At 47.5% G+C, this 23,710-nt stretch overlaps 1 protein-coding gene across 2 annotated transcripts in view; it reads right to left on the bottom strand.

Annotated features, from left to right (window-relative positions):
- Positions 1 to 23,703, bottom strand: part of LOC123997171 (zinc finger CCCH domain-containing protein 3-like) — a 115,468-nt gene extending 91,765 nt beyond the window's left edge. For both annotated transcript variants that reach the window (XM_046301297.1, XM_046301298.1), the window contains exons 1-3: positions 23,545 to 23,703; positions 21,672 to 23,250; positions 21,236 to 21,438 (exon numbers count right to left, since the gene is read on the bottom strand). In XM_046301297.1, coding sequence (XP_046157253.1) covers positions 21,236 to 21,438; positions 21,672 to 23,250; positions 23,545 to 23,587 — 1,825 coding nt within the window. In that variant the 5' untranslated portion in view covers positions 23,588 to 23,703. The remainder of the gene's footprint in view (positions 1 to 21,235; positions 21,439 to 21,671; positions 23,251 to 23,544) is intronic.
- Positions 23,704 to 23,710: the final 7 nt, after the last annotated feature.

Below are 23,710 nucleotides of genomic sequence, written 5' to 3'. Positions count from 1 at the left end.
TCTCCCCACTCTCTCTCTCTGCTCTCCCCACTCTCTCTCTCTGCTCTCCCCACTCTCTCTCTCTGCTCTCCCCACACTCTCTCTCTCACTCTCCCCACTCTCTCTCTCGCTCTCCCCACACTCTCTCTCTGCTCTCCCCACACTCTCTCTCTCGCTCTCCCCACTCTCTCTCTCTCGCTCTCCCCACACTCTCTCTCTGCTCTCCCCACACTCTCTCTCTGCTCTCCCCACACTCTCTCTCTGCTCTCCCCACACTCTCTCTCTGCTCTCCCCACACTCTCTCTCTGCTCTCCCCACACTCTCCCTCTCTGCTCTCCCCACACTCTCTCTCTCACTCTCCCCACACTCTCTCTCTCTGCTCTCCCCACTCTCTCCAATCTCTCCTCTCCCCACACTCTCCCTCTCTGCTCTCCCCACACTCTCCCTCTCTGCTCTCCCCACACTCTCTCCTCTCTGCTCTCCCCACACTCTCCCTCTCTGCTCTCCCCACACTCTCCCTCTCTGCTCTCCCCACACTCTCCCTCTCTGCTCTCCCCACACTCTCCCTCTCTGCTCTCCCCACACTCTCCCTCTCTGCTCTCCCCACACTCTCCCTCTCTGCTCTCCCCACACTCTCCCTCTCTGCTCTCCCCCACACTCTCCCTCTCTGCTCTCCCCACACTCTCCCTCTCTGCTCTCCCCACACTCTCTCTCTCTCTCTGCTCTCCCCACACTCTCTCTCTGCTCTCCCCACACTCTCTCTCTGCTCTCCCCACACTCTCTCCTGCTCTCCCCACTCTCTCTCTGCTCTCCCCACACTCTCTCTCTGCTCTCCCCACACTCTCTCTGCTCTCCCCCTCTCTCTCTCTGCTCTCCCCACTCTCTCTCTCTGCTCTCCCTCACATTCACCTCTGCCGCTCACATCTCTCTCTCCCTCCCCACTCTCTCTCTATGCTCTCCCCCCACTCTCTCTCTCCCCACACTCTCTATGCTCTCCCCACACTCTCTCTCTGCTCTCCCCACTCTCTCTCTCTGCTCTCCCCACTCTCTCTCTCTGCTCTCCCCACTCTCTCTCTCTGCTCTCCCCACACTCTCTCTCTGCTCTCCCCACACTCTCTCTCTGCTCTCCCCACACTCTCCCTCTCTGCTCTCCCCACACTCTCCCTCTCTGCTCTCCCCACACTCTCTCTCTGCTCTCCCCACACTCTCTCTCTGCTCTCCCCACACTCTCTCTCTGCTCTCCCCACACTCTCTCTCTGCTCTCCCCACACTCTCTCTCTGCTCTCCCACACTCTCTCTCTGCTCTTCCCACACTCTCTCTCTGCTCTCCCCACACTCTCTCTCTGCTCTCCCCACACTCTCTCTCTGCTCTCCCCACACTCTCCCTCTCACTCTCCCCACACTCTCTCTCTCTCCCCACACTCTCTCTCTCTCCCCACACTCTCTCTCTCTGCTCTCCCCACTCTCTCCAATCTCTGCTCTCCCCACACTCTCCAATCTCTGCTCTCCCCACACTCTCCCTCTCTGCTCTCCCCACACTCTCCCTCTCTGCTCTCCCCACACTCTCCCTCTCTGCTCTCCCCACACTCTCCCTCTCTGCTCTCCCCACACTCTCCCCTCTCTGCTCTCCCCACACTCTCCCTCTCTGCTCTCCCCACACTCTCCCTCTCTGCTCTCCCCACACTCTCCCTCTCTGCTCTCCCCACACTCTCCCTCTCTGCTCTCCCCACACACTCTCCCTCTCTGCTCTCCCCACACACTCTCCCTCTCTGCTCTCCCCACACTCTCTCTCTCTCTCTGCTCTCCCCACACTCTCTCTGCTCTCCCCACACTCTCTCTGCTCTCCCCACACTCTCTCTGCTCTCCCCACACTCTCTCTGCTCTCCCCACACTCTCCACACTCGCTCTCTCTGCTCTCCCCACACACCCTCACCTTTCCACACACACCCTCACCTTTCCACACACACCCTCACCTTTCCACACACACACACACACACACCACACACACACACACACACACACACACACACACACACACACACACACACCTCTCCTATCTCACCCCACTCTCTCTCCCCACCCTCTCCTCTCTCTCACACCACCCCACTCTCTCTCCGCACCCTCTCCTCTCTCTCACACCACCCCACTCTCTCACACCTCCATTCTCACAGCTCCCCACGCTCTCTCTCACACACCTCCCCACTCTCTCTCTCACCTCCCTCCCCTCGCGCCCACACACCTATCCCCACTCTCTCTCCCTCACCTCTCCCCACAGTCTCTCTCTCCCTCAGCTCTCTCCTTCACCAGTCTCTCCCTCTCACAAACCTCCCCACTCTCTCACACACCTCCCCACTCTCTCACACACCTCCCCACTCTCTCACACACCTCCCCACTCTCTCTCACACCTCCCCACTCTCTCTCACACCTCCCCACTCTCTCTCACACCTCCCCACTCTCTCTCACACCTCCCCACTCTCTCTCACACCTCCCCACTCACTCTCACACCTCCCCACTCACTCTCACACCTCCCCACTCTCACACCTCCCCACTCTCTCACACCTCAGCATTAAACTGCTATCATTCCCATTACCACCAATACCACTACTATCATCATCATTAAACTGTTATCATTACCATTACCACCAATACCACTACTATCATCATCATCATTAAACTGTTATCATTCCCATTACCACCAATACCACTACTATCATCATCATCATTAAACTGTTATCATTCCCATTACCACCCATACTACTACTATCATCATCATTAAACTGCTATCATTACCATTACCACCCATACCACTACTATCATCATCATTAAACTGTTATCATTACCATTACCACCAATACCACTACTATCATCATCATTAAACTGTTATCATTACCATTACCACCAATACCACGACTATCATCATCATTAAACTGTTATCATTACCATTACCACCCATACCACTACTATCATCATCATTAAACTGTTATCATTACCATTACCACCCATACCACTACTATCATCATCATTAAACTGTTATCATTACCATTACCACCCATACCACTACTATCATCATCATTAAACTGTTATCATTACCATTACCACCCATACCACTACTATCATCATCATTAAACTGTTATCATTACCATTAACACCTATATCATTACAACTACTATCATCATCATTAAACTGCTACCATTACCATCCATACCAGTACAACTACTATCATCATCATCATTAAACTGTTATCATTACCATTACCATCCATACCAGTACAACTACTATCATCATCATCATTAAACTGCTATCATTCCCATTACCACCCATACCACTACTATCATTAAACTGCTATCATTCCCATTACCACCCATACCACTACTATCGTCATCATTAAACTGCTATCATTTTCATTACCACCCATACCAGTACTATCATCATCATCATCATTAAACTGCTAACCTCTCCACTCCCACTCCACTCTCACCTCCCCACTCTCTCTCTCTCTCTCACCTCCCCACTCTCTCTCTCTCTCTCTCCCCCTCCCACTCTCTCTCTCTCTCTCACCTCCACACTCTCGCTCTCTCTCTCTCTCTCTCTCTCACCTCCACACTCTCGCACTCTCTCTCTCTCTCTCACCTCCACACTCTCGCTCTCGCTCTCTCTCACCTCCACACTCTCTCTATCCCGCTCACCTCCACACTCTCTCTATCCCGCTCACCTCCACACTCTCTCTCTCCCTGCACACCTCCACACTCTCTCTCTCTCTCACACCTCCACACTCTCTCTCTCTCTCACACCTCCACACTCTCTCTCTCACACACCTCCACACTCTCTCTCTCTCTCTCACCTCCACACTCTCTCTCACCTCCACACTCTCTCTCTCTCTCTCTCTCACCTCTCTCTCTCTCTCTCCACACTCTCTCTCACCTCCTCTCTCTCTCTCTCACTCTCTCTCTCTCTCTCTCTCTCTCTCTCTCTCTCTCTCTCTCTCTCTCTCTCTCTCTCTCTCTCTCTCTCTCTCACCTCCACACTCTCTCTCGCTCTCACCTCCACACTCTCTCCCTCTCACCTCCACTCTCTCTCTCTCCTCGCTCTCCCCACCTCTCTCTCACACACCTCCCCACCTCTCTCTCACACACCTCCCCACCTCTCTCGCACACCTCCCCACCTCTCTCGCACACACCTCCCCACTCTCTCGCACACCTCTCCCCACTCTCTCGCACACACCTCCCCACTCTCTCGCACACACCTCCCCACTCTCTCGCACACACCTCCCCACTCTCTCGCACACACCTCCCCACTCTCTCGCACACACCTCCCCACTCTCTCGCACACACCTCCCCACTCTCTCGCACACACCTCCCCACTCTCTCGCACACACCTCCCCACTCTCTCGCACACACCTCCCCACTCTCTCGCACACACCTCCCCACTCTCTCGCACACACCATCATTAAACTGCTATCATTCCCATTACCACCTATACCACTACTATCATCATAATTAAACTGCTATCATTCCCATTACCACCCACACCACTACAACTACTATCATCATCATTTCACTGCTATCATTACCATTACAACCCATACCACAACTATCGTCATCATTAAACCGCTAACCTCTCCACTCTCTCCTCCCCTCTCTCTCTCTCTCTCTCTCTCTCACACACCTCCCCACTCTCTCACTTACACCTCCCCACTCTCTCACACACACCTCCCCACTCTCTCACACACACCTCCCCACTCTCTCACACTCACCTCCCCACACACCTCCCCACACAGACACACACACACACACACCTCCCCACTCTCACACACACACACACACACACACCTCCCCACTCTCACACACACACACACACACACACACCTCCCCACTCTCACACACACACACACACACACACACCTCCCCACTCTCACACACACACACACACACACACACACACACACACACACACACACACACACACACACACACACACACACACACACACACACCTCCCCATTCTCACACACACACACACACCTCCCCACTCTCACACACACACACACACACACACACACACACACACCTCCCCACTCTCACACACACACACACCTCCCCACTCTCACACACACACACACACACACCTCCCCACTCTCACACACACACACACACACACACACACACACACACACACACACACACACACACACACACACACACACCTCCCCATTCTCACACACACACACCTCCCCACTCTCACACACACACACACACACACACACACACACACACACACACACACACACACACACACACACACACACACACACACACACACACACCACACACACACACACACACACACCTCCCCACTCTCTCACACACACACCTCCCCACTCTCACACACACACACCTCCCCACTCTCTCACACACACACCTCCCCCCACTCTCACACACACACACCTCCCCACTCTCTCACACACACACCTCCCCACTCTCTCACACACACACCTCCCCACTCTCTCACACACACACCTCCCCACTCTCTCACACACACACCTCCCCACTCTCTCACACACACCTCCCCACTCTCACACCTCCCCACTCTCTCACACACACCTCCCCACTCTCTCACACACACTTCCCCACTCTCTCACACACCTCCCCACTCTCTCACACACCTCCCCACTCTCTCACACACCTCCCCACTCTCTCACACACACCTCCCCACTCTCTCACACTCACCTCCCCACACACACACACACACACACACACACACACACACACACACACCCACACACACACACACACACACACTCCCCACACACACACACCTCCCCACTCTCACACACACCTCCCCACTCTCACACACACCTCCCCACTCTCACACACACCTCCCCACTCCCACACACCTCCCCACTCCCACACACACACACACACACACCTCCCCACTCCCACACACACACACACACACCTCCCCACACACACACACACACACACACACACACACACACACACACACACACACACACACACACACACACACACACACACACACACACACACACACACACACACACACACACACCTCTCTGTGTGTGATTGTTAGTTCTCAAATATGATATATATTTTTTAAATATATAGAACCATTACTTTCGGTCATGTTGAAAAGATATGTGGACACCTGCTTGTCAAACATCTCATTCCAAATTCATGGGCATTAAACATGGATTTGCCCCCCCCTTTGCTGCTATAACAGCCTCCACTCTTCTGGGAAGGCCTTCCCGCTAGATGTTGGAACATTGCTGCAGGAACTTGCTCCCATTCAGCCACAAGAGCATAAGTGAGGTCAGCACTGATGTTGGGTAATTACGCCTGGTTCGCAGTCGGTGTGCCAATTCATCCCAAAGGTGTTCGATGGGGTTGAGGTCAGCGTTCTGTGCAGGCCAGCGTACCAAGATCACCGACAACCCTAGCAGCATACCAAGTCGAGGTCGACCGATTAAAATCGGGATGGCCGATGAATTAGGGTCGATTTCAAGTTTTCATAACAAATCGGAAATCGGTATTTTGGGGAGCCGATTCGTCTTCTTTACACACACACACACACACACACACACACACACACACACACACACACACACACACACACACACACACACACACACACACACACACACACACACACACACACACACACACACACACACACACACACACACACACACACACACATTTAACTAGGCAAGTCAGTTAAGAACACTTTCTTATTTTCAATGACGGCCTAGGAACAGTGGGTTAACTGCCTTGTTCAGGGGCAGAACGACAGATTTTCAACTTGTCAGCTCTGAGGATCTAATCTTACAGTTAACTCGTCCAACGCTCTAACCACCTGCCTCTCATTGCACTCCACGAGGAGCCTGCCTGTTACGCGAATGCAGTAAGCCAAGGTAAGTTTCTAGCTAGCATTAAACTTCTCATAAAAAAATCAATCAATCATAATCACTAGTTATCTACACATGGTTGATATTTCTAGTTTATCTAGCGTGTCCTGTGTTGCATATAATGGATGCAACGCTGGGGGATGATAACAAAAGGGCATGTGAATAAAATAACAATCGTTGGACGACTGTCCCCAACCATAACATGTATCGGCTTTTTTTGGGTCCTCCAATAAATCGATATTGGCGTTGGAAAATCATATTCGGTCGACCTCTAGTACCAAGATCAACAACAATCCTAGCAGTGTACCAAGATCACCGACAACATTATCAGTGTACCTAGATGACCAATAGGCCTATCCCCAACACCAACTGCCAAAAGAGGGTAAAGAGGAAGAGAGAGAGGAAGGAGAGAGACAGACACACCACGCATTAGGGTTATAGGGATCCCAGCAAGGAGTGTGTGTGTACTGGGGGGAGACGAGGAGGAGGAGGCGAGGCGATGAGGAGGAGGAAGGGGCAGAATGGGAGAGAGCAAGTACGGGTGAGGAGGGGAGTGGGAGATAAGATGAGGATGGGTGAGTATGTTTTGCCTGGGCTATAAACCAATCCCCACCACAGCTAATCAATACAGGCCCAGTGGAATTAACAGTTATCTTAAAGTCCTTTAACAACAACAGCTTGATTAACACAATCATCCATTATTAAACACCCACACACCCAGGGCAAGCTCAGGGAGGGATGGATGGGGAGGGAGAGAGAGAAGGTACTAGAAGGAGTTAAGAGGGGGCTGAAGTGAGGGAGGGAGGAGGAGATGGAGTGGAGGGAAAGAGAGAGGGAGTGACAGGATAAATATATGTTTACATCTGTTGAAGAAATTGCTCCGTTTCTGGAATGCATTGGTTCTGACGGCACCTGTGGGGATGGGATAGAGATGGTGTGTGTGTCTAGGCATGGAACGCTGGGGGGTCAGGGTAGAGGTTTAGAAGAGACTGGTGTTGAGCTGGGAGGCTTGCATGCCTGTCATGACTGGAAGCACACTGCCACATAAGAGAGCGGAGAAAATGTAACTGCCCCCAAGGGATGGACTTGGGCAGGGACGGGATGAGGGAGGGACTGCGGCAGGGACGGGATGAGGGAGGGACTGGGACGGGATGAGGGAGAGACGGGATAAGGGAGGGACTGGGGCAGGGACGGGATGAGGGAGGGACTGGGATGGGATGAGGGAGGGACTGGGATGAGGGAGAGACTGGGATGGGATGAGGGAGGGACTGGGATGGGATGAGGGAGGGACTGGGATGGGATGAGGGAGAGACTGGGATGGGATGAGGGAGAGACTGGGATGGGATGAGGGAGAGACTGGGATGGGATGAGGGAGAGACTGGGATGGGATGAGGGAGAGACTGGGATGGGATGATGGAGAGACTGGGGCAGGGACGGGATGAGGGAGGGACGGGATGTGGGAGGGACTGGGGCAGGGACAGGATGGGGGCGGGACTGGGGCAGGGACGGGATGAGGGAGGGACTGGGGCAGGAGGAGGGGTCACTGGCTGGATAACTCTAGAGAACCAGAATAGACAGGGGGGGGGGGGGGGTCTGGTCCTGAAATGGAAAGTTGGAAAGGCTGAGAGAGAGAGATTAGAGGTTTGGGTTTCCCCATGCCAGGGGCTGGGGCTGGGGCTAGAGGGCTCTGCCTGGGTTTGGTGGAGAGGGCCAGGTCGAGCAGCACTGGACGGGATGGGGAAGTGAGTCAGGGGTGATAATTGGTCCTTCACCTTACCCAGCTGACCCAAGGAGAGCAGGGGAGCAGAACTAGACGGGACAGGTTGACAGAGAGGCAGGGGAGACTGAGGAGGGAGTGTGAGAATGATCTGGCCCCTAGCCATGCACAGCTGACCCAGGGAAAGAAGGATGGGACAGGTTGAGAGAGAACATGTAAGCTAGCTAGGAGTCTAGGAAAGGGGGAGACAGGGGTGACCAAGGTAGAGCATCAGCCAACCAGTTAAATAGGAAAAGATCACTCCCTCTCAGGAGAAAAGGATAGAGGTGAGAAAAGGAGGAATAGGGATAAAGGGAGTGTGCAAGGAGGTGGGGGGGGAGACAGTAAAAATGGGGAAGAACTAGAGAGGGGAAAGTGAGGGGAAGAGGAGGGGAGGCAGGAAAAGCATAGCTGAGAACAGCCTCTGAACCTGGAGTCTATGATCTATGGTATGGGAGGTCAGAGTGGCAGGGACAGGCCCGTGCACATGGCTCTACCCCCCCCCCCCCCCACACACACTAGATTATACCAGCGGGGTGCAGAAGAGGGGTTGACTAGTAGGTGCTATTAGCGGAGTGAGTGAGAGATACTGGTGATACTGATTGACAGAAAAAGTGGCTGTGGTTCATTAGTAATCTATTGAGTGCGAGTATGTCAAAAAGTTGTTTGAGAGTGTAAAAGAGAAGAGTGAGTAAGTAAACGATTACTATATGTATGTGAGTACGTGAGTAAGTAAACAAATACTATATATATGTGAGTGAGTGAGTAAGTAAACGAGTACTATATGTATGTATGTATGTATGTATGTATGTATGTATGTATGTATGTATGTATGTATGTATGTATGTATGTATGTATGTATGTATGTATGTATGTATGTATGTATGTATGTATGTATGTATGTATGTATGTATGTATGTATGTATGTATGTATGTATGTATGTATGTATGTATGTATGTATGTATGTATGTATGTATGTATGTATGTATGTATGTATGTATGCATGTATGTATGCATGTATGCATGTATGCATGTATGTATGTATGTATGCATGTATATGTATGCATGTATGCATGTATGCATGTAGGTGAGTGAGTAAACGAGTACTATATGTACAGTGCCTTGCGAAAGTATTCGGCCCCCTTGAACTTTGCAACATTTTGCCACATTTCAGGCTTCAAACATAAAGATATAAAACTGTATTTTTTTTGTGAAGAATCAACATCAAGTGGGACACAATCATGAAGTGGAACGCCATTTATTGGATATTTCAAACTTTTTTAACAAATCAAAAACTGAAAAATTGGGTGTGCAAAATTATTCAGCCCCTTTACTTTCAGTGCAGCAAACTCTCTCCAGAAGTTCAGTGAGGATCTCTGAATGATCCAATGTTGACCTAAATGACTAATGATGATAAATACAATCCACCTGTGTGTAATCAAGTCTCCGTATAAATGCACCTGCACTGTGATAGTCTCAGAAGTCCGTTAAAAGCGCAGAGAGCATCATGAAGAACAAGGAACACACCAGGCAGGTCTGAGATACTGTTGTGAAGAAGTTTAAAGCCGGATTTGGACACAAGAATATTTCCCAAGCTTTAAACATCCCAAGGAGCACTGTACAAGCGATAATATTGAAATGGAAGGAGTATCAGACCACTGCAAATCTACCAAGACCTGGCCGTCCCTCTAAACTTTCAGCTCATACAAGGAGAAGACTGATCAGAGATGCAGCCAAGAGGCCCATGATCACTCTGGATGAACTGCAGAGATCTACAGCTGAGGTGGGAGACTCTGTCCATAGGACAACAATCAGTCGTATATTGCACAAATCTGGCCTTTATGGAAGTGGCAAGAAGAAAGCCATTTCTTAAAGATATCCATAAAAAGTGTCGTTTAAAGTTTGCCACAAGCCACCTGGGAGACACACCAAACATGTGGAAGAAGGTGCTCTGGTCAGATGAAACCAAAATTGAACTTTTTGGCAACAATGCAAAACGTTATGTTTAGCATAAAAGCAACACAGCTCATCACCCTGAACGCACCATCCCCACTGTCAAACATGGTGGTGGGAGCATCATGGTTTGGGCCTGCTTTTCTTCAGCAGGGACAGGGAAGATGGTTAAAATTGATGGGAAGATGGATGGAGCCAAATACAGGACCGTTCTGGAAGAAAACCTGATGGAGTCTGCAAAAGACCTGAGACTGGGACAGAGATTTGTCTTCCAACAAGACAATGATCCAAAACATAAAGCAAAATCTACAATGGAATGGTTCAAAAATAAACATATCCAGGTGTTAGAATGGCCAAGTCAAAGTCCAGACCTGAATCCAATCGAGAATCTGTGGAAAGAACTGAAAACTGCTGTTCACAAATGCTCTCCATCCAACCTCACTGAGCTCGAGCTGTTTTGTCTCTCGATGTGCAAAACTGATAGAGACATACCCCAAGTGACTTACAGCTGTAATCGCAGCAAAAGGTGGCGCTACAAAGTATTAACTTAAGGGGGCTGAATAATTTTGCACGCCCAATTTTTCAGTTTTTGATTTGTTAACAAAGTTTGAAATATCCAATAAATGTCGTTCCACTTCATGATTGTGTCCCAATTGTTGATTCTTCATGTTTGAAGCCTGAAATGTGGCAAAAGGTCGCCAAGTTCAAGGGGGCCGAATACTTTCGCAAGGCACTGTATGTATGTGAGTGACTAAACGAGTACTATATGTATGCGAGTGAGTGAGTAAACGAGTACTGTATGTATGTATGTGAGTGAATAAGTAAACAAGTATTATATGCATGTGAGTGAGTGAGTGAGTGAGTGAGTGAGTGAGTGAGTGAGTGAGTGAGTGAGTAAACGAGTACTATATGTATGTGAGTGAGTGAGTAAACGAGTACTATTTGTATGTGAGTGAGTGAGTAAACGAGTACTATATGTATGTGAGTGAGTGAGTAAACGAGTACAATTTGTGGCCAGAAAACTGTATGGTGGTGAGGTAACCCCACACAGACAGATTCATGTCCTGTTTAACTCGGAGGGTAAACTGTCCGTCTCTCCTCCTCTGAGGTTCACCATCCTAAACCCACTGGAGGGCTAGAGGGAGGATTGTCTTACAGGTGGGGGTTAGAGGCTAGAACAGAGCTGGACCTCAACTACCAAGCGCTAACGTACCTAACCCCTCACCCACTACCCCTGCCCTAACGGGAACACAAGTGTCCCTGCATGCGGCCGGGTAGGAGGGAGAGAGAGAGAGCGAGCAGGAGAGAGGAGGCCCCATAATTAACATGCCAGGCAATCTGAGGACTCTGTGCTCCTCTTCCCACACAAATGCCAAACCCCCATGATTATTATGGTAACACTTCACTCTGTGAAGACACATGGAGGAGAGGGAGGGAGTGTTGGATTACTGGAGGGTTGAGGAGGGGGCTGGGGTGAGGGATAGATGGAGTGAGGTGGAGGAAGCCAGTGTCCTGCTCTGTGATTGACATGTTTAGCAGCAGCTTCCTGGAGCTTTGCGTTATACAACAGAACACATTCTGGGTACTGTACTCAAAACACAAGACTCAGAGCAGGTGGATGGGAAAAAATTGTAAATGTTTATTCTCAACTGCACCGTTTGTAATGTTGACATTTTATTGCAATGCAAACCAGTGGTAGCCTGGTGGACCCAGTGATCAGTTGAACTGAAGTAGCCTGGTGGACCCAGTGATCAGTTGAACTGAAGTAGCCTGGTGGACCCAGTGATCAGTTGAACTGAAGTAGCCTGGTGGACCCAGTGATCAGTTGAACTGAAGTAGCCTGGTGGACCCAGTGATCAGTTGAACTGAAGTAGCCTGGTGGATCCAGTGATCAGTTGAACTGAAGTAGCCTGGTGGACCCAGTGATCAGTTGAACTGAAGTAGCCTGGTGGACCCAGTGATCAGTTGAACTGAAGTAGCCTGGTGGACCCAGTGATAAGTTGAACTGAAGTAGCCTGGTGGACCCAGTGATCAAGCTGGTTCCACCAAGCTAAACCGGCTGTGCAACAGTCTTCCATTTTTCATCAAACAAACTTCAGCAGAAACCCATACCTGAATAAATAGCCAGGTCTACTGTATGTAGAGGCCAAAGGTTTGCATGAATCCATGTAAACACACTAAAACTGATGTCATAGACTAAACCATAATAAAATCAATCTCAGTGATTGTCACATGACCATGACCCATATGGCCTTGAGGTTTAACATGGGAACATTCCCACCCAGTTGCAGTCCCTATTGCCACTAACTAACACCCCTGTTGGCATGTCTTTGGACATCATATGTTTGTGCCCGTGCATGCCATCCCCTCTCAGTCCCGGGTTCAGGGTGGTTTATGTGCATCTGTCACGCATGGCCTGTTTATCAGGTCTTTAGTTATGGCCAGTTGACAGGTTGACGAGAGACAGAGCTGAGAGAGGAGGTCCTACCATCATACAGCTCAGTACAGGGGGGGGGGCTGTGTTGTAGCAGGCCTCTTAACTGGTTGATCACATGACAGTGTTGGTTCTAGTAACATTGTGGCCAGAATAACAGTCCAATCAAATCATCTAATACAGGTGGAAAATGAAGCAGAACAAAAGGATCAATATAACCATGATGTAGTGGATAATGACTCCAGGGACGAGGCTGGTCCTTCAAAACAACAAAGCAGCATGTGTGTGATTCTGTGGCTGCCGGAGGGTGCATGTGTTTTTGTGTGTGTGATTACCTCATGCAGCCATGTGAGTGAGTGACACACACACAGTGTGCCCACCTGTTTGACACCGAGGGCCTGAGAAAGTGAAGAGGAATGAACAGAATGTCTGTCTGTGAGCACTGGGGTTGGGCCCAGATATGTTAGTGTGTGCGTGTGCGTGTGTGTGTGTGTGTGTGTGTGTGCGTGTGCGTGTGTGTGTGTGTGCCTGATTAACACAGCTATGGGAGAGTGGTGGGGAATGGCATTTAGAGTGGGATATCTTACCAAGCAGCTGAGGAGAGAAATAAACACACACGGGATTCACTCTCCTCACTCTATAGCCTCACTATTAAAATAGTGAGAGACGATTACTGGCGTGCACAGAAAGTTGATTTTACACAAACGGGTACATGCATGGACATAGCAAGTGTGTCGTCTGAAATAAAAAAAACACATGCCCTATAGAGCTCTGTGTGTGTGTGTGTGTGTGTGTGTGTGTGTGTGAACAGAGAAAGAAGAGAGTTTTCAGGAAAGAGAGAGGAGTGATAGAGGAGAGATTTTGGTGAGAAACTAGAGTGTGTGAACCAGCGAATGATGCAGAGAAACAAACTAAAAGAAAGACATTAAGCCACGGCCAAATAAGGACAGGCTTTTGAGTGAGATGCATCAAATGACATCAGCGTGTGTTGTATTGGTGCCATATTTTAACTATATATGTGATGCTAGATGGAATGGTTCAATCAACTCAATACACAAAGAGATCTTTAGAAATCTGCTGCCCTGATTTAAAATAAATAAATAAATAAATATATATATATGTGTGTGTGTATATATATTATATACCATTTAGCTGACACTTATCTAACGCGACTTCCAGTCACAGTACAGAGAGGGTGTCGTGGGGTTGGCTTGATCTGATTAACGACATCAGAGACAGACGAAATATGAGGTGGCAATCGCTCCGGCCAGGGAACGTAGACCTCTTTATCAACATGTAGTCATGTCGGCCAAAACAACCATCTATAGTTGCAAGTGTGCATGCAACATTTGGTTCTGGATGCAGAGATGAATCTGCCCTGCATTAACAGATCCACACATATGCCCTGCATTAAGAGATCCACACATCTGCCCTGCATTAACAGATCCACACATCTGCCCTGCATTAACAGATCCACACATCTGCCCTGCAATAACAGATCCACACATCTGCCCTGCATTAACAGATCCACACATCTGCCCTGCATTAACAGATCCACACATCTGCCCTGCATTAACAGATCCACACATCTGCCCTACATTAACATATCCACACATCTGCCCTGCAATAACAGATCCACACATCTGCCCTGCATTAACAGATCCACACATCTGCCCTGCAATAACAGATCCACACATCTGCCCTGCATTAACAGATCCACACATCTGCCCTGCAATAACAGATCCACACATCTGCCCTGCATTAACAGATCCACACATCTGCCCTGCAATAACAGATCCACACATCTGCCCTGCAATAACAGATCCACACATCTGCCCTGCAATAACAGATCCACACACCCACAAGTTACGTCTCATATACTAAAGCTGAAGAACTGCACATTCAGGTACTTTTTATGGTGAATTCATTAAACTTAAAAAGGAAAATGCCGCACACTGCAAGGTGATTTTATTATGATGTTCCGACCCGGTCTTCATCATGCCTGTGTGTGTTTGTTAGTCAAGCTCGTTGTTAGAGGACTTTAAGATTATAACTTTTTGATCCTAGAGTGTGCGTGACCTGTGGCAAAAACAGTGGTGGAAAAAATGCCCAATTGTCATAACTTTGAGTAAAGATAACTTAATAGAAAATGACTGAAGTAAAAGTGTAAAATACTGTGTTTTTGTTTTTAAATATACTTAACTATCAAAAGTAAATGTAATTGCAATAATATACTTAAGTATCAAAAATTAAATTAAAAGTATACATCATTTCAAACTCCTTATATTAAGCAAACCAAGTTCCATTTACTTTCTCCCCATCTACAGATAGCCAGGGGAACACTCCAACACTCAGACATCATCTACAGATAGCCAGGGGAACACTCCAACACTCAGACATCATCTACAGATAGCCAGGGGAACACTCCAACACTCAGACATCATTTACAAACAAAGCCTTTGTGTTTCGTGAGTCTGTCAGATCAGAGGCAGTAGGGATGATCAGTGATGATCAAAATGCACTTTTGGGTGTCTGAGAAAATGTATGGAGTAAAAAGTACAAAAATATAAATAGTAAAGTACAGATAGCCCAAAAAACGTAAAAGTATTTTTACTTAAGTACTTACCCCTGAATAAAATCACCCAGGCGGCAATTTCCTTTTCCTGCGCGCATGACTAAATTGCTTTGAATAAAACAGTCTGCTAAATGGCATAATAATATATTTTAAATAATTGAATCACCAAGTCACATGAAGACCTAATAACAGAGTCCAAGGGTAAGACTACAACATCGTATTATAGAAGAATTATACGGTCACTAAGTGAAGCGTAAATACATCTATGGTTAGATGCACACATGACACTGAACACCACAGGTAGCATGTGTGTGCATGTGCACACGTGTGAGAGATGACAAGTTGCAGACAGCGGGAAATGACAATGAGAGGTTAACAGGGTCTGATGACAGACCACACAGCAGTGATTTATAGACCTAATAAATGGGCTGATCGTCGGCACGGTAACGAGATCCCCACAAGGTTTGGGGAATGGGGGGGGGGTACCAATAACTTGATGCTGAGATGGGGGGGGGGATAGCTGCCATATCAGATCCAGTACAGAAACCTGAACCACTCCACCTCTAACGCACAAACAGGTCAACATTCTAACCCCGCCCGGGTGGGAGGAAGAAGACTGTGTGTGTGTGTAGCAGTGAAAGGGATCTGTCCTGCCAGAGTGATTTACACAAAACAGAGCTAGAGACAAACTGACAACAGAAACTGCAATAAAACACTACCCAGCCACTGACTGAGGGGATAAGAATGTGTGTGTGTGTGTGTACCAAATAAAGTCATGCCAACTCTCAATCAGTTAACCATATGTTGAGTGAGGGACAGCAACAGTACACACACCCCTTCCTATATCTAGAAATACTCCTTCACACCATCACACTAGATAATCTGCCATTTGTTTAGTAAACAAACAATAGCCGGTTGCCCTCTCAGCTTTGCCCCTTGACCTTTGCAAAACCAAAGTGGACACGTTGTTTACGGAACGCACAACCTAGGTTACACTTGTGAGGAACACGTTTTGGTTCATTTCCTTCCATTGACGAATGGTCAATTTATTCATTGTCTTTTGTTTGTAGTGCTCCTGTTAACGTTGAGTAAGTATGTACATCCGATTATGCAGACTACTTGGCCTGCATGCAAATGTAGGCATAGAAATGTGCCCATTTGTGGAACTGATAGTATTTCTGATTGTCTTAACTGTGGAGCTTCTCAAAGTCATTTTTTTCTTCACAAAGTACTTTTATTTCCCTTGAGAATGACAATAGGTCCTCAACGTAGTCCATTTGAAACATCTTTCCAGCTCTCTTCCACTCTTGCTCTGATCCGGTGGAACCTTCATAAAATATGCCTACCTGATTACTTCTTATCCCTGGTGCAGATAGACTACAGCTGTCTGTCAGGGGCTCACTGGCACGGGAAACTATGAGGGCCCAGAATATTCTATACAATGTTGCAAGTTTGCAAGCACCAGCTTCAGGCCAGACCAAGTTAATAGTTGATACAATGTATTAAGTTCCTTGCAGACAGGCCATGTGTAGCCAATGTGATCTATATAATGCCTTTTAAATTAGGATATTTTCTACCTGCAATATTTTCATTTGTTGGCTTTATGTAGGCTATTTTTACATAGAAGCAATAGAAGTTACTTTAAGAATCATGATTAACCACATTATAATGATTTTGAGATACGAAGGCTTTATTCTTAAATGAGATGAAAATCAGAACTGGCACGCAGATCGGTAGAAATAGTAGGATAAATTGTCACTCCAAATGGAAAAGGTTGACAACCCCTGGTGCAGCCTATTATCTCCCGGTAACTTCAGGAGCTTCATGACAGAATCTATGACCAGCAGTAGCTGGAGGAGAGACAGGAACAGGTTCTTCTATCCCCCCCCCCCCCCCAAGTCATTTGTGAGTCTTAATTATTGAATCACTGTGTGCTTAAAGCATCAGACAAGCTCAGTAGCCTACATATAGTTTATTTTATGAAAACATATAGGGTGTGTCGATATAGGGAAAAATACAAGGTAACATTTTGACCAATCGATTTGTTGAAAGAACAGACGACACTAGGTTGACTAAGATTTTGTTTTGTCAGGGATAGCCCTAGTGGAAACTACAAACTTCAGAAGCCTTTTTAAACCTCAAATGCACTGCTAGTTTGCAATTCCTGCTCTACAGGACAATTCCTGCAACAACATGGTGATCAAATTAAGATCATACACCTGTATGTTAACCTTTTTGGGATAGGGGGCAGCATTTTTACTTTTGGATGAATAGCGTGCCCAGAGTGAACTATCTCCTACTCTGTCCCAGATGCTAATATATGCATATTATTAGTATTGGATAGAAAACTCTCTGAGGTTTCTAAAACTCTTTGAATGAGGTCTGTGAGTATAACAGAACTCATATGGCAGGCGAAAACCTGAGAAAAATCCAACCAGGAAGTGGGAAATCTGAGGTTTGTAGTTTTTCAAAGCTTGGCCTACCGAATACACAGTATCTTTGGAGTCAAGTTGCACTTCCTACGGCTTCCACTAGATGTCAACCGTCTTTAGAAACTGTTTTGAGTATTCTACTATAAAGGAGGGGCTCATGAGACCTGCTTGAGTCAGTGGTCTGGCAGAGTCTCAGGCTCGTGACGCGTGCTCCCGACACAGTTAGCTCTCGTTCCAGTGCTTTTCTTCAGACATAGGAATTCTCCGGTTGGAACATTGATTTTTTATGTTAAAAACATCCTAAAGATGGATTCCATACATCGTTTGACTTGTTTCTATGACCTGTAACAGAACTTTGAGTTTTTGTCTGGACTAAGTGCTCGCGCCTCATGAAGATGGATTACTGGGCTGAATACGCAAACAACAAGTGGCTATTTGTACATAAATTATGGACTTCATGGAACAAATCAGTAATTTATTGTCGAACTGGGATTCCTGGGAGTGCCTTCCGATGATCATCAAAGGTAAGTGAATATTTATAGTGTTATTTCTAACTTCTGTTGACTCCAAAATGGCAGATATTTCTCTGGCTGGATTGGGCTCTGAGCACCATTCTCAGATTATACTTTTTCCGTAACGTTTTTTTGAAATCGGACACAGCGGTTGCATTAAGGAGAAGCCTATCTTTAATTGTGAATAACACTTGTATGTTTTATCAATGTTTATTATCAGTATTTCTGCAAAATCACAGGATGTTTTGGAATCAAAACATTACTGCACGTAACGTGCCAATGTAAACTAAGATTTTTGGATATAAATATGCACATTATCGAACAAAACATACATATATTGTGTAACATGATGTCCTATGAGTGTCATCTGATAAAGATCATCAAAGGTTAGTGATTAATTATATCTATATTTCTGCTTTTTGTGACTCCTATCTTTGGCTAGAAAAATGGCTGTGTTTTTTTTTAACTTGGCGGTGATCTAACAATCAGATCAGATTAAAAAGACGTTTCTTTCATTTGCTGTATTAGACTTGTTAATGTGTGAAAGTTACATATTTCAAAAACATATTTTTGAATTTCGTACGCTGCCTTTCAGAGGAATGTTGTCGAGGGGTTCCGCTAGCAAACAATGTGATTATAATAGGCTACACCTACATTACACAGATACATAGATAAACAGTCACAAAGAGACCAACAAAGACAGATGGAGAGGCTGAAATAGAGATGGATGGAGGGAGGGAGAGAACTAGGAGAGAAATCCGTCACATAGGGCCTGAACCCGCATGGCTCAGCACTCCTCCACCCTCCTCCTTTCTGTGTTCTGTCCGTTCCTGTCGTTTATCTGCTTTATTAGGTTATCTGGGCTCTCACCCCCCCATCCACAGGATTCATTATGGCCTTAACTGCTCACTTAGGTTTATGCTCTCTTTAAATTAAACTGCAGATAACCGGGCAGCCAAATAAACACCTGCACTACCACAGAGAAAGAGAGAACTCATTGAAGAGGAAATTAAGAAAAATAACAGTGTGTGTGTGGTCATCAGTACTGTAAGACTGGTCCACATCATTAGTAATTCAATTTGCTCTTTATTAGAGGCTCTTATCTGCAGCACAGACGGCTACTTTCTATCTCTCTCCCTCGTTCCATCTTCTTCTATCGCAACATTCTTTCCTCTATTTATCCTTCCCTCCATCACTGAGAAACAAACAATATAAGTCCTGCTTCAGGCCAGCTACATCTCTACACTTACAGAGGACGATAAAGCACAGAACTAGGAGAAAGAATGACTGGATAGAGAGAGACGGGGGGGGGGGGTCAGAGACAGAACGAGACAAGAGAAGAATTAGACAGTAGGAAAGCAATTGAGGACAGATAATTTGTGTGAGAGGGGGAGAGGAGGGTGAATGAGAGAGAAAGGAGAGAGAAGCAGAGAGAGTGAGCTATGGAGAGCGTGCCAGACAGCCAGCCATCAGGATGAATAAAGCCTAATGTTAATAGTGATGGCTTTTTTAATGTCTGCTCGACTCCATTGACTGGGGGCGATTACACTGAGATGGGCATGAGAGGGATGAAGAGAATGGAGGGGTGGAAGGAAGGAGGTGCCGAGGGTTGTAAAAACACAGATTGCATTCCATCAGGTTAGGTCTATATTCTCTAGTTCGTTAAAACAATCCAATTTGCAAAAGGATAATTATGCATTAGCTGCTTTTTATCTAGTGGGCTGGCTGGGGGGAGAGGAGAGTGGTGGTGGTGCCAGGACTTGATAGCAGCAGCCTCTTCCCCACCTTCACCCACTGCAAATTACCCACTATCACAGCTCAATTGGGTAATCAATTACCACCCCTTCCTACCCCCTACACACACACACACACACAGATCACAGCAGCTCTCCATAGGCCTCTCATAGAGAGGAATGCTGACCCCTATTGGAGAGAGGGGGCAGTGTGGAATAAAATTGGCCCAATCAAAGCACTGGCAAGAGTGCAAATGTCCAACAGTGTCCTAAAATGAGTCACTAAACCAGAGCTATTAGATAGACTGGATCCACAGTACTGTCCATGTAATGTCATTCTCCACGGAGGATATATTCATTAAATGAATTTGTCAGGGTAGCCTAGTGGTTAGAGTGTTGGACTAGTAACCACAAGGTTGCAAGTTCAAATCCCCGACCTGACAAGGGAAAATCTGTCGTTCTGCCCCTGAACAAGGCAGTTAACCCACTGTTCCTAGGGCGTCATTGAAAATAAGAATTTGTTCTTAACTGACTTGCCAGGTAAAATAAAATTTAAAAAAAAGAGAACACCACTCGCAACTAGCTGAATTAATTAGCTAGACCCCCTGAGTCCCGAGTAGAAGGAAAATTATAGTAAACAAACTATTTATCTAATTGGACCTCTATATGATTTACTCTCACTACCAGGAAATCTGACGGTGTCTTAAGTTTAAAATGGATAGAAATTCCATGAATTCCTCCATTTGTTTCAGAGGTACAGTTGATATAACAGGGGTCAGAGTTGTAAATTGACCAGAAACACCTCTTGGCCTAATAGGATGGATCATGTTTACCTCCGTATTCCCTAGTGTTTGCCAGGACGTAATCGTAAATAGTAAGATCTTGTTTATTTTTCCTGGTTAAATAAAATGTCAAATAAAGTGCTGTCTTTCTACCTGTCCTGGAGGGGCTGGGGGAGAGACGTCGTAGCTTGTGTTTGCCGAACGAGACCAGTTCACGGGACATGGTCCTCTTCACACCTCCCGGGCTGCAGACCGGGGTGTGTGTCCGAACCGGGCTGTGTGTCCGTCGGCGGAGAGAGTAGCGGCTGTTCAGGGTCATGTCTGTTGGGCTGGACCTCCGCTCGGATCCAGACTCACTGCAACACACAGGACAAGGTATGTGTCAGAGACAGGTAGGTGTGTGTGGTGTATGTGTGTGTGTGAAAACATTCAGAAAAATATAGATTTGGCCAAAGGCAACATTACATGTCCACAGATACAAAATCAGGATAAAAAGAGGCATATTCCAACATGCATTACCAGACGTAAGAGAATAGGTGTGATACAAGTAAAGACATATCTGGCTTCCCTTAATCCTCCTCTTTCTCACCTGCTAGCCGGCCTCCTGATAATCTTCATCCTACTCCTGAGTTTGAACCCTCCAGGGGAGGAGGAGGGGGGCACTATTATGCGTTGAGTTACAGATAGAGGGACACTGGACACCCCCTTGGCCCCGTTCTCTTTCTCCGAGGTCCAACGAAACAAAGACCCACGTCGGGCCCCTATCCCTCCTCCTGTACCAGTCTGCCCCCCTCCTCCAGACCCTGCCTTCCAGCGGTAGAGACTACTGAGGGAGGTGGAGGCACCTGCTGCCTTACGCTGCTTGGCTAAAAGACTTGGGGATTTGGGTTTCTTGCATTCCACCTTTCCCTTCTCTGGAGCTCTCTGAGGCAGAGCCAGGGCTTTGGGTGATAGGGGCTTCCGGGACAGCCTGGCCTGGCCACTTGCAGAAGATGACACCCAGGTGTACTTGGTGGTCTTAGGGACTGCGATGGATAGACTGAGCCTACGGGGAACCTTCTTGATGGGGGCAGAGGCTCTTCTACTAGGGAGCCCAGGATGGGAGACTGGGATGGGGGAAGAGGTGATGAGTTTGTCTGGGGGCTGGGCCTCTGTTCTGGCCTGGCTGGGCCTAGCTCCTCCTGGCTGATGGCTGTTCACCCAAGTGAACTTGGAGTGTCTCTGGGGAGAGGATGTTGTCTGGGGCTGGGCTGGTGTGGAATTGGACATGGGGCTTAGCTGGGGTCCTTGTAGGGCACTAGGGGAGGCAGAGAGAGGGGGTGAAAGAAGTAGAGTTGGGTCCGTATCGCTAGGGATGAGGTTGCCGGTGGTTGCCTTGACAGTATGTTTACCTCCTGTGCTGGTTTTCTCAGGGTGACGAGGTCTCATATGCAGCTGAGCAGTGCTCTGGACCATGGTGGTAGTAACAGTAGATTTGTCTGAGACAGGGACACTTGTCAATTCTGTATTATTTTCTCCAGGGGCAGTGGCTTTCACAGGCAGTCCCATGCCCTTCTCTTCAGTGGTGGGCTGAAACTCATATTTAGTCTCTCTCTGCTGGTCATCTGGAGGTCCAGGGACTGTTAGCCCAGAGAGTCCCAGCCAAGCGTCACCCCCAGGTCCTGTTCTCCCTCTGCCTGATTCAGTCTCTGACTCAATAGCTGTGGCTCCACTGCCTGTCACAGTTCTTCTCACTCCCCCTGTGAGTGCATACTGTTGGCCCCTTGGCCCTGTTAGATCCCCAGACGTAGCATATTTTGTTCTATCCTTCTCTCCTCTAGCCAGGTCCTTATTGCTGTGGCTGGGCTGTGAGGTGCTTCTAGCATTAAGGGACAGCAAGCCAGTAGAGGAGTTGGGTTCTGCAGAAACTAACGGCTGCTCTAAAGAGTGCTTGGCAGTCTGTATTGTAGGTCTACTTTGCTGGGCTGAGCTGCTCTTGTTATTGAGGGAGTAAGTCTTCCTCCAGTGTCCCGTGGACTGGGGGGGGTAAGGCCCACCCCGGGAGGGGAATGTGGGGGTGAAAGATGAGCTGTGACCCCTGCCTCGTGGCGGTGGCCTCGCTGGGTGCCACTGCTGGCCAGAAGTAGAAGGGACATCACCATGGACACTCTTGTGGTTGTTGATGAGACCTGTTAAATGACAGAACGAGGTTAAGAGGTAGCTGGCAAATGTGGTAAATTCAAGTTTAAAGGCGTGAATCTAGCAAGCCTCTACGTTCGGTCGTCCATATGTATAGGCAAGAATATAGTTAGTTACCTACGCGCCTGCTAGCGATAGCCAGCTAGCTAGGCATAAACAGATAACGTATTGGTTCGCAAAGCAAACACAGCATTCATAACTCTCAAATTGAATAGTTCAGTATCAGCTAGATGTTAAATATAATACACCAGATATGTTCACTGTACTGTAAACCACCAACTTACTTTGCAACAGATCGATTTGCCTTTTCAGCGCATCTCTCTCCATGTTTACGTCCGAAGCTCAAATCGTCATCATGTAGCGCCACGAATATGTGTATTGCCGCGTTCAAATCAAACTGGGAACTCGGAAAAAACTAGCTCCGACTGGGAAAATTCGATTTGAACGGTC

Source organism: Oncorhynchus gorbuscha, linkage group LG15 (genome assembly GCF_021184085.1).
Source record: "Oncorhynchus gorbuscha isolate QuinsamMale2020 ecotype Even-year linkage group LG15, OgorEven_v1.0, whole genome shotgun sequence".
Lineage (NCBI taxonomy): Eukaryota > Metazoa > Chordata > Actinopteri > Salmoniformes > Salmonidae > Oncorhynchus > Oncorhynchus gorbuscha.
The sequence above is the reverse complement of the archived record's forward strand: the minus strand, read 5'-3'. Positions and strand labels throughout refer to the sequence as shown.